Raw genomic sequence first — 12,162 nt, forward strand, 5'->3', positions numbered from 1 at the left:
GCCATGGCGACGATGGGGCGCTGTGGCGCCGCTGCTCTGCTGCTGCTGCTCAGCGTGCGATTCTCGGCTGGGCAAAGCTTCTCCCTGCCTCTGCGCCAGCCGCAGGACTGCGGCGGTGCCCGTTACTTCGATATCTCCAGCCTGGCGTGCGGCCAGTGCGGGCCACACCAGGAGCGGAGCGCCTGGGGTGAGAGCGAGCGAGGGGCCCAGCCGCGATGCGGGCCGGGGGAGTCCTGCCTCCTAGCGGGCGGGGTGGGGTGTGCAAGGAGCCTGACCTGTCCCCCGCGCTCTCTGACTAGGCTCAGGGGGTGGGGAGCTGTTCTGGGAGGCTCCGCTCCGTCACGGGCTGGCAGAGCCCCTGGGCTGAGGGGGCTGCGCCGTGTTACGGCCCGCCCCTGCCTGCGGGCTGCGTTCACAAAGTCCCTTTAGAGCCGTGGTTGTGGTAGTCCTTGGGAGCTGAGCGGTGCGTCACCCCAATCAGGGACAGACCGGGGGGGTGTTCAACCTGTGGCTCTTACGACACTGAAGCGTTTGTTTTAATTCATCTTTTGCATGTCAGAAACCGGGATGTTCGCTCATTGCACGTGAACTATCTGCGAAATGCTGGCATGTCTCCAGCGATCAAACATGGCTAGTGGGGCACTGATGCTGCCAGGGGGAAGTGGTGATGTAGAGAATTTTGTCCTAAGACTTTCTGTTTTTTTTTCAGAATAGCATAGGTGGGTTGAATTTGCAGTACGTTCACCATCCCAGGGCAACAACTTCACCTTGTGGAAACTTTGCAAGACAAATTTCTCATTTCTGTAGTGGTTAGTTTGTTGGTGGTTTGGGGTTTGTTTTTAAGAATAGGATTAAACCTGAAATGAAGGTCTTATTTTTATTGACTAGTTCTACTACAATAAGACTGCTAAGGTAGAAATTCAGTCTCCTTGGCTTGTGTGAATCTTGGACAGATATGAGGCAGAGAAAGGTTAAAATATATATATATATTTTGACCAGCTAAATGTCATTCTGACATGATCAGCTTTTTCATTTCATGTAACAATTGCCCCAAGCCACAGCCTAGAAATGAGAGAACAATGTTTATTTGGGCTAGTCTACAGTCGCAATGTTGTGCTTTAATGTGGCTTGGGTGGTTGCGGCACAGTGCTGTAAAAAAACCCACTTCCACGAAGGGTGTAGCTACCAGCACTGGGAGCATGGTCTATACTGGCACTTTACAGTGCTGAAACTTGCTGCTCTCGGGGGGTGTTTTTTCACACCCTTGAGTTGGAAAGTTGCAGTGCTGTAAATTGCCGGTGTAGACAAGCCCGTAGTCTTTTTTCTTTGTGTGTTAAATATAGATGAATGTGCTGCTCATTAACTGAAGAGTTAATAACCTTGATTAAAAACTCTTTCCACAATGCGTGGCTGATATATGATAATGTTTATAAGTATTTCTGGGTCTTTGACGTTTGTAAATTTCTACAAACATTTACTTGATCAGATAGGTCTAGTACAGTAAAGACTCAAATATATGAACATCACAGTTACTGACTAAATGGTCAACTGGACAGTATGGGGAATTGGAAGTAACCAATCAGGCAGCAGCAGAGACTAAAAGAAAAAAGCAAATACTGTACTGTGCCTGTATCTTAAAGGTAGGCACATATGGACTGCCTGTCCCCCACCACCGGGCAGCCACTTACGAGTGTTGGTTTTCCTGTCTCCTTCCCCTTCAGGTGGGAATGTAAGCTGCTGGAGATAAAGCCTGAGCTCTGGAGAAGCAGCTCAGTTTTAAAAGACCACAGCCTGCACCACGCACCCACTGGCACTGCAGTGCCCCAGGGTGCCTCACTCATCACCTTTGCAGCTGGGGACAAAAAACCAGCTACCTGTCGCCTCCCTCACTAACTGGGCAGCCACTTAGGGTGACCAGACAGCAAGTGTGAAAAATTGAGACGGGGTGGGGGGTAATAGGAGCCTATATAAGAAAAAGACCTAAAAAATCAGGACTGTCCCTATAAAACCATGATATCTGGTCACCCTGCAGCCACTGCAGAGCTGTGAGCCCCTGCTCTGAGCAGTCTGCTCTTAGGAGCATCCAATAAAGGCTTCTTCAGCTTTTGTTTTGTAATAGAAATAGCAAAAAATGTAAACAATTAGTGGCCCATTCCTGTGTGGCATGGTGTGCCCTGAACTTTCACAGCTGAAACCAGTGGAAGTTGCAAGCACTACACACTTCACAGCATCAAGCCCATGGAATAGTATAGGTTATTTTACTATTCATGTTTGAATAAAGGAAAAAGTATTAAAAGTATTGAATTTAAAATAGCTTATAAAATAACTTTGAAGCTCTTTGCACACAAAAAAGACAGTTTTCCTTGGTTATTTAATCTATCAGAGTAATTCTACTTTTGAAGGGTAAAAAGTAAACTCTAGCATGAACATTCTAAAAGGAATGTTTTTACTGTGGTTCTTATTCAAACATCGTACTTGTTTAAGCAGGAGATTGAGTGTCTTCATTTAAGAGCTGCAGCCATTGCTCTACAATAGAGTTGGGTTTTTTTATTTGTATAAATTGAGGTGAAAAACAAAATATTTACTTTTTAGGTATTTCATGTGCATGTCTACCAGGATTCAAGATGGTTTCTAATAATGGTGGACCTTCTGTTATTTGTGAAAAATGCCCAGAGAATATGGTAGGTATAAGCTTTACATGTTGTGATGTGATGATACATTTTTGCAGTTTTATAGGTCTTCATGTTTCGATTTAAAAAATTACAAAAAAGTTTAATTTACTGTTTTATCAGCTGTATTTTTTATTTAGAACTATTCAAAATTTGTATTCAGGTATAGGTAAAAGTGCCATTTATGAAGCTTGTAATTCATCTTACAACAGTTTTAGCTGTCTATGACAAATGTGGGGAGCTTCCTTTGAATGCAAGATGGAAAAAAAATGTTCAGTTTTTGTGGGAAAATTTGACTTTAAAGGCTGTAAATTTTTTGTTTGCAAAAGTGAGCTATTGCCAAGAAATTTTCAAGTGAGGCTAGAATAAGGATAATGAAATAAACAGTAATAACGAATGTAAATAAGTCGATAGGCAAGTGTAAATCTGCCTAGAATAACTTCTTGGTTTGCTCGAGCTCATACAACCAAATACTTTTCTAATCAAACAAGTTGTAGAACACACAGGTTGTTTAAAAGCTGACCAATTTAAGCATGATTCAAGAAAAAAAAAAATCTATAAAATGTCATGAGTGAGCAAACAACTTAAAGGTATTCTAAATATTGGTTTAATCTCTTATTAGTCCTCGCTTTCTTCCATTTATGTTATATTCTTATCTTTATGGCTATGTCTACACCGCACTTTCATCGATAAAACTTTTGTTGGTCAGGGGTTGGGGGAGGGGGGAAACACACCCCAACAGACAAAAGTTTTACAGACAAAAAGCACCATTGTGGACAGTGCAAGATGCTCTGCTGACAACAAAGTTACCATCCTTTGTGGGGGCGGAGGGTGGTTTTATTTTTTTGGCAGGAGAGCAGCTACACTGCATACCTTACAACAGCAGGGTAAGGTGTGCAGTGTAGACATAGCTATCAGTCACTTAGGCTCTCTCTCTACACAAAGACTACTCCTTTATGAAGTCCCTGGGCTCAGTTGTTTTGCTTCTTTTTTCTTGCCTATTTTTTAGTATTTGGTTGGAAGCCTATGGGGGGGAGGGTCATGGTATTGCCACACTTACTTCTATGCTGCCTTCAGAGCTGTGCAGCTGGAGAGCAGTGGCTGCTGGCCAGGAGCTCAGCTCTGAAAGCAGAGCCACCGCCAGCAGTAGCGCAGAAGTAAGGGTGGCATGGTATGGTATTGCCATCCTTCGGTGCTGCTGCATGAAGAGCTGGGCCTTCAGTCAGCAGTCACTACTCTCCAACCCCCCAGTTCTGAAGGCAGCAGCCCAGAAGAAAGAGGTATGGTATTGCCAACCTTACTTCTGCGCTGCTGCTGGCAGGGTGCTGCCCTCAGAACTGGGTGCCTGGCTAACGGCTGCCGCTCTTCTGCTAGCAGCAGTGCAGAAGTAATAACAATTATAGCATTGTGAAATTTCACATTTAAATAGCTGAAATTTATTATTTTTAAAATCCAGTGACTGTGAAATTGACCAAAATGGACCATGAATTTGGTAGGGCCCTACCTATAGTCACTTCTGCATTGATGATAAGTTGTCAAAATCCATAGCATTTTTTTTATGTTGTTAGATGTTACTCCATTTCTATTGTAAAACAAGCACTTTTAAACAGTTTAGTTCCAAGATGGCATAAATGGATTTCAACTAATGCTTTAAAAAAAAAAAAACAACTAACTAAAAAATCCTCTTATACTCTAACTAGGTACTGTATTGTGGCCCCAAACCTCTGAAAAGATCAGTCAGATCTTTAAGTCTGAATGAAGCCCCACTGAATATATTGATGGTTCTCCTTGCTACGGACTTTAGTATGTTCTTCAGACAGCTTTGTGAATGTTACGCATTTTAGAATACCTGAATAATTTCTATTTTAAATAATGTATTTCAGTTTTAGAGCACTTTTATGAAGGATTTTACAAATATTTTAAACTTTAGAGTGGCGTTACTGAAGATGGGTGGAGTTGTATTACTTGTCCTAAAGGCTTAACTACAGAAGGAAAATGTAAATGCACCATTAATGAAATTTTAGGTAAGTAATCTATAAGCAATATGAAATTATGTTCTTAAATATCTGAGTTTATCATAACAACATTGTGTATTACCACAGCAAGCCAAAGTTATCAAAGTATTGATGTTTATAGTTCTAATGTAAAAAAGTATTCTTGTTTTTTAAACCCATCTTCCCCCCACCCCTACCCCACAAACCTGTAGCAGACAAAACTGTGTCCTCTAGCCATAATTCCTTGCATTTGAAAGTAGCAAAAACCAAAAGACAGATTATTCTTACCGGACCCCTTCTGCCTACTCCTGGCAAGCGTAGAATGATCTCTGTATATCCTGATTTTTATAGACCTGCTTGAAGCATAAAAGGCTTCTGTCAATTTGGTATATTTAAGATCTTTCTCATTGCTGCAAGGTAGCACAGTTCTGAAAAAACTATTAACAGGAATTATTGTAACTGAATCATATGTCTCCCATTTCAAACCCTTTTGGATGTAGAGAAGCCAGATTATTATTCATCTTACTCTGAAAATAAGAGCAATACAAGATGCAATGTTATCCTCATCTCATAGCTTGCTTTCTGGCTACATACAGGCTCAGGAACTTGCTGTAGAAATGTTTTACTATTGGTTATCCAAAATGTTTAAAAACAAACAAACAAACAGAAACCAGATGTCTTTGTACTAGGTTCATTCTTCCTGATCATTGCTTTAAGTCTTAAAAAATGTGACCGAAGGTGACTTTAAGATACATCCAACTGTCATTTAACGTTAGAAAAAGAATACCAGTTTAAGAACCAGAATGTTTTTAAGCTGAAACATCTCCCTTTAAGCATCATGAGAGTTAAAAGATACATTTCTTATCCCCATAGCAAATAATCTAAAGTGTTTATTAAAAAAAAAAAAACCAATCCCAAAGAGCTTTGGAGGAAAAAAAAAACTTGCATTTGTGATATGTTCACATGTGCATCATCTTTGCACAGCATCTGTAATTTAGTTCTTTAACACTATTAATCTGTGGTTTTATTAGTTGCTTTAGAAAAGCTTAAATTTCAAAATTTAAGCTATCTTGTGCCATAAAAATCATAATTACTGCTGTTCAAAAAGAATTACTACTTATGCCAAAGTTTTGCAATTTAGTTACAAATATCCTGTTGTTTTGAATATAAATTCCTCTTTAACACAAGTGCAGAGAAACTTGCTTCATTTTTGCCCCTAGCTTATAATTAAAACTACTAGGGTGTATGTATTACTTACACAGGATATTTGTCAGTTGTGACTCAGGAGTTTTAGAAAATGCAGACTGATTTTGTATTAATGTCTGAGCCAGATTTTCCTAGATATGTCCTTACAAACATAATGCTTTAAAATCAGCTTTATAACCTATGCGAAATACTCTATAGCATGTTATTGTTCACATTTACATTCCCCCCCCCCCCCCCTTAGTGGAAAGAGATGTTAATGGCAAGTTGTTGAATGAAGCATTGTGTATACGCTGTGATGCAAATGAACCATCATTCTCTGCTTCAAATGTCTTGGGAGATAGGTAAGTATTCTTGCTTCTTCTAAATTTATGTATTCAGATCTGCTTTGTATGGGTCCTGATGATGATGTGATTTAAATGGAACGCTCCCCGGGAACAAACTATCTGTTGAATAAAATATGAATACTTCTAGTTAATTAAGGCATTCTCTCTTGCATATACTATAGATGTCCCTATTGCTTTGTGGCAATCTAAATAGCAGTAAGACCAGAGGTTTCAACTCATGTTCAAGTCAGCAGGAGTAGAGGTTGCTAAGCTAACGCCACCCCCCCCACGGCAGCTAACTCAGCCCCCCACCTGGGGGGCCCCTCCACCCCCGGCAGCAGCTACCCCCCACCACCACCACGACAGCTAACCCCTCTCCACCCCATCCCCCCACTGCAACTAATCCTGCCTGGGGAGACTCTCCCCCATCCCCCCGTGGCAACTAACCCTGATTGGGGAGACCTGACCTCCCCCGCCACGGCAGCTGACCTTGCCTGGGGTGTCATAAACAGATAGTTAAGGGTTAATGTCTCTTTTACCTGTAAAGGGTTAACAAACAGGGAACCAAACACCTGACCAGGGAATCAATCAGGAGACAAGATACTTTCAAATCTCGGTGAAGGGAAGCCTTTGTGTTTTTTGGGTTTGGCTTTGTTCTCTCTGGGTCCTGGAAGGGACTAGACGTGCAACCAGGTTTCTTGCCAATCTCCCTGCCACAGTCTCTTATATATTCAGAATAGTGAGTATTTAGTAAGAAAGGCGGTTATAGTCTTTTGATTGTTTTCTGTATTTGCAAATGTGTATTTGGCTGGAAGTATTTTAAATTGTATTTTTGCTGGAGGAGGCTTTTTCTCCAGTTTCTATAAGCTGACAGACCCTGTAACTTTTACCATCTAAATTACAGAGAACTTTTACCTTTTTCCTTTTTTTTTTATTAAAAGTTTTGTTTTTAAGACCTGTTTGATTTTTTCCCCTTGTTGAGGCTCAAGGGAATTGAGTCTGTACTTAACAGGGAAGGGGAAGGGAGAGGAGAAGGGGGAATCCCTTTGTTTTAAGATTCAAGGGGTTGGAATCACTGTAATCTTCCAGGGTAACCCAGGGAGGGGAGGTCTGGGAGAGGCAACGGTAAGGAAAGGGGTTTACTTTCCTTGTGTTAAGATCCAGGGGGTCTGGGTCTTGGGGGTCCCCAGGGAAGGTTTTGGGGGGACCAGAGTGTATCAGGCACTGGAATTCCTGATTGGTGGCAGCTTATCAGATCTAAGCAGGTAATTAAGCTTAGAGGAATTCATGCTGGTACCGCAACTTTTGGACTCTAAGGTTCAGATTGGGGAAAGATACGATGACATGGGGAGACTCCCCACCGCCACGGCAGCTAACCCTGCCTGGGTTTTCCCCCATCCAGCTCACCTCGGCTCCGCCTCCTCCACTGAGCACACTGGCACCGCTCTAATTGTCCTCCCCGCGCAGGCGTGCGGCGCCAATTGAAGGAGACTTAGAGTGGGGGCTGTGCGCTCAGTGGAGGAGGCAGAGTGGAGGTGAGCTGGGGCGGGAAGTTGTTCCCCTGTGCGCCTCCCCCGCCCCCCGTTACTGCAGGCAGCCCTCCCCATGCGCCCCCCCCCAGCTCACCTCCACTCCATCTACTTGCCTCAGGAGACTTTTAGGCGCCCCCAATCACTAGGCGCCCTAAGCGGCCGCCTAGTTTGCCTAAATGGTTGCACCAGCCCTGAGGGCCAGTATCCTAAATTTGCAACTCCAGTCTTTCTTCTGACTGATGGTAGAGTAGGAATATCGTGTTCTTATATTAATATGTACTGCTTTATTTGTTGCTAATTGAATAATAGTGGAAATGAGCTGGTAAAACTAATTTTTGTCCAGCTCCTATTAGTCTCAGGCCTCTAATAAACATTGTGTTATGAACACAGAAGGGAAAAAAACCTCTGTGTACTTGAGCTGAAATGTGATCCCAGGACTTAATTTGAAGTTTTGAACATAAGAATAGCCATACTGGATTAGACCAATGGTCCATCTAGCTCAGTATCCTGTCTTCCAACTGTGACAAGTGCTAGATGCTTCAGAGAGAAAGAAGAGAATAGGACAATTGTTGAGTGATCCATTCGCTGTCATCTACTCTGAGCTTCTATCAGTCCCAGATTTAGGAACAACCAGAGCATGGGGTTGTGTTTCTGACCATCTTGGCTAATAGCAATTGATGGACCTGCAGTGTTGTAGCTCTGTTTGTCCCAGGATATTAGAGAGACATGATGAGTGAGGCAATATCTTCTGTTGGATCAACTTCTGTTGGTGAGAAAGACAAGCTTTCAAGCTTACACAGAGCTGAAGGAGAGCTTTGTGTAAGCTTGTCTTTCTCACCAACTGAAGTTGGTCTCTCTTCTAGGGTTAACAGCCTTAGTCTTTTCTTAATCTCTCCTCATATGCAGTCTGTTCCACACCCCCACCCATTTTTGTTGCCCTTCTCTGTACCTCTTCCAATATATCTTTTTTGAGATGGGTGACCAAATCCGCATGCAGTATTCAAGATGTGGGCATACCATGAATTTATATAATTGCATTATAGTATTTTCTGTTTTATTATCTATCCCTTTCCTAATGGTTCCTAACATTGTTAGCTTTTTTTTCTTTTTTTTTTTTTGACACTGCTCATTGCGTGGATGTTTTCAGAGAACTATTTACAGCTGACTGCAAGATCTTTGAGTGGTAGCAGCTAATTTAGAACCCATCCATTTTCTATGTATAGTTTAGGATTTTTTTCTAGTGTGCATTAAACAGCACTTACCAACAATGAATTTAATCAGGCATTTTGTTGCCCAATCACCCAGTTTTGTGAGATCCCTTTGTATTTCTTCATGACTGGCTTTTGACTAAACCAGTGTTTTTGAAACCATGGGTCGCGACCCAGTACTGAGTCACAGCGTGTAAGGCACTGAGTTGCCTTCCTCTGGTCAGCGCCACCAACCAGGACATTAAAAGTCCCATCAGCAGTGCTGCCCAGCTAAGACAGGCTAGTGTCTACCTTCTCTAACACCATGCTGCGCCCTGGAAGTGGCCAGTAGTGGGTCTGGCTTGTAGGCAGGGTGGCCACAGGGCTCTGCCTCCTGCCCCCTGCCCCCCCACCTTGAGCACCCGCTCTGCATTCCCATTGGCAAGAAACTGGCCAATGGGAGCTGTGATAGAGGAGCATGGTGCCTGTGGGTGAGAGTTGTGCCTCCGCCTAGGAGCCAGACCTGTTGCTGACTGCTTCCGGGGTGCAGCATGGTCTCTGGTGCCGGGACAGGCAGGAAGCCTGCCTCTGCACCGCTGACTGGGAGCCACTGGGCCCTAATCCTTGCCCCAGCCCTGAGCCCCCCCCCAAACCCAGAACCCCTTCCTGCACCCCAGCCCCCCAAGCCCCACCCCAGAGCCTATGCCCTCATCCCAGAGCCCTGACTCCCTCCTGCACCCAACACCCTGCCTCAGCCCAAAGCCCCCTCCACACCCTGAACCCCTAATTCCCAGCACCACTCCGCAAGCCCTCACCCTTGCACCCCAACCCTTTGCCCCAGCCCTGAGCCTCTCCCAAATCCCTCATCCCCAGCACTGTTGGGTTGCGGGCATCAATAATTTTCTTCAGATGGGTTCCCAGAAAAAAAAATTTGAAAGCTACTGGACTAAACTATCTTGAGTAATTTTGTATTGTCTGCAAATGTTGCAACTGACTGCACCGCTCCTAAAGGAGGGGGAATGTTGTCTGGGCTTGTCGAGGGAAGGCAGCTGTGCTTTATGGTTGGGGCGGGGGATGAGGTTGGAAACTGCAGCAAAATATGAACGGTGGTCAGTTTTGCCGTGCTGACTCACCCCCCAGGAATGTCAGGTCTGATGGCTAATAAAGGTAGGCATTGGAAGCCCCTTTTTCCAAGCAGCAGACAAGGCAGCACCTACCCTCCTTCCCCTAGAGATGGCAAATATCTGATGGGGTTAGGACCTGCTGTGGGCATTGTGCTAGTCACTCCTTTTTAAGCGGGGCTGGAAAGGAATTTTTCCTGCACCAGATTGGCTTCAGTGAAATGGGTGTTTTTTCCTCCAACCTTCCCCACAGCAGGTGTCAGGGAGGACCTTTTCTGGTAAGAAGAAAAGGTGGTAGGCCATATGTCACAACTTATTTTGTAAGTGTGAGGCAGATGTCCAGTGCAGGTACTCCATAGGGAAGGCATCAAGTGATCAGATAAATGACCTGGTAAAGCACTTAAAAGAAGGTGCAGGATAAAGGAACAGAACAGGGGAAAGGGGTTGGAGTCTCCTATGATTAGTACAGCAGGGAACCAACCATGCTCCCCCTCCCCCTCATTCTTATAGTCTACCTTAATCATACTATGAGGGGGGTGGATGGTAAGGTCCGAGCCATGGGTTGGCTGGGAGCACGTAGGTGGAAAATGAAATGGGGCTGATGGAAGCCCTGGGTAATGATTTGAAGCAGCATGAATTTGCCTGCACTGTACAGTTTCTGCTGGGTAGTCCCAGACATCTATATAATAAAGTTGCAGCCTGATTAAAATCCATATCAGGTGTCTCCTGTCCTCTTTTCAGTATACCCAGACAACTGTTTTACTCCTTTTTCCATATCATTTAATAATATGTTGAACAGCACTGGTCCCAATACAGATCCCTGCTATTTACCATTTTCCATTATGAAATTGGACCATTTATTCCTACTCTTTGTTTCCTACTTCAACTACTTACTGATCCATGAGAGGACCTTCCCTTTTATCTCATGTCTGCTTACTTTGCTTAAGAGCCTTTGGTGAGGGACCTGGTCAAAGGCTTTCTGAAAATCCAAGTAAACTATATCCACTGGATCACTCTTGTCCATATGCTTGTTGATCCCCTCAAATAATTCTAATAGATGGGCGAGGCATGATTTCTCTTTACAAAAGCTGTGCTGATTCTTCCCCAACATATCATATTAATCTTTTGTGGTTCTTGCTACACGTTACACTCTCTGTAATTGAACAAACTTGTTCTAATCTAATGTTTGAAGAGAATAGCTTGCTTAACATTATAAAGTCTTATAGTTAATGCAATTTTAAGTGTTTTCTTCATGTTTATATATTCATGTGTGTGCAATTCATAGGTGTATAAGATGTGAACAAACATTCATCAATATAAGCGAGTCTTGTGACTGTTCGGACCCAAATATTTTGGTAAGTGAAACAGTTTATTTCAGAGCGTAAAGGAAAAAAGTTATGTTGTAAAGTGGGTTTTTTGTGTGTGTATGTATGTGTGATAAAAATTTAACTGGAATTGGTCTTAATTTTATCTTTTCAGACTGGAGGGTTATGCTTCAGTAACAGCAGAAACTTCCCCTCAAAGGCAGTTGCAACTGTACGTTATGGACAGCTAGTAAGTGTTTTTGTTCTTAACATTATCAAGCTTCATGTTATATATTATGAATAGGTTTTTTGTACTGAAATGTTTTAAGAGCATTTTCTCATACCTGGTATTATTTCAGTTTTTCCATTTACTTATGTATCTTGCAAGTCAGATTCTTATCTTCCATGCTTTACCCCAATCTGCTGCACATACAGTAGTCTCTCAGTGAGATGGCTTATGTGAGGAAGTACTTATCTATCAAGGAAATAGCATGGTCAATTGGTTTAATTAGGGCCTGAAGTCTAGAGGCCAGGGTAGTAGTCCTGATTCTGTAAATAACTTGGTGTGACCTTGGACAAATCACCTAAATTTTCAATGGCTCCATTTCTCTGTGTTTATTAAAAGAAAATACAAAACAAAACTTGCTTACCTTTTGAAAAGTACTTTGAAATGCTGGGATATAAAGCACTACATAAATGAAGGGTAGTGTAGACATGCAGACTCACCCCTGCAGCGCCTCCTGCTGGTGCCTTCTGGGAATTAGCTCTTTTTCCAGCCAGGAGCGCCCTCTGCTGTCCGGTGATCCGCCTGTCCTGTGGCCGTATC

The 12,162-nt window shown here is 43.1% G+C and overlaps 1 protein-coding gene across 1 annotated transcript in view; it reads left to right on the forward strand.

The window, feature by feature from the left end:
- Positions 1–12,162, forward strand: part of TMEM67 (transmembrane protein 67) — a 52,915-nt gene continuing 40,753 nt past the window's right edge. The window contains exons 1-6 of the mRNA XM_050940702.1: positions 1–187; positions 2,593–2,681; positions 4,600–4,693; positions 6,111–6,210; positions 11,318–11,387; positions 11,512–11,586. Of these exons, the coding sequence (XP_050796659.1) occupies positions 4–187; positions 2,593–2,681; positions 4,600–4,693; positions 6,111–6,210; positions 11,318–11,387; positions 11,512–11,586 (612 nt within the window). The 5' untranslated portion in view covers positions 1–3. The remainder of the gene's footprint in view (positions 188–2,592; positions 2,682–4,599; positions 4,694–6,110; positions 6,211–11,317; positions 11,388–11,511; positions 11,587–12,162) is intronic.

The sequence above is a fragment of the Gopherus flavomarginatus genome, chromosome 2 (assembly GCF_025201925.1).
Source record: "Gopherus flavomarginatus isolate rGopFla2 chromosome 2, rGopFla2.mat.asm, whole genome shotgun sequence".
NCBI lineage: Eukaryota > Metazoa > Chordata > Testudines > Testudinidae > Gopherus > Gopherus flavomarginatus.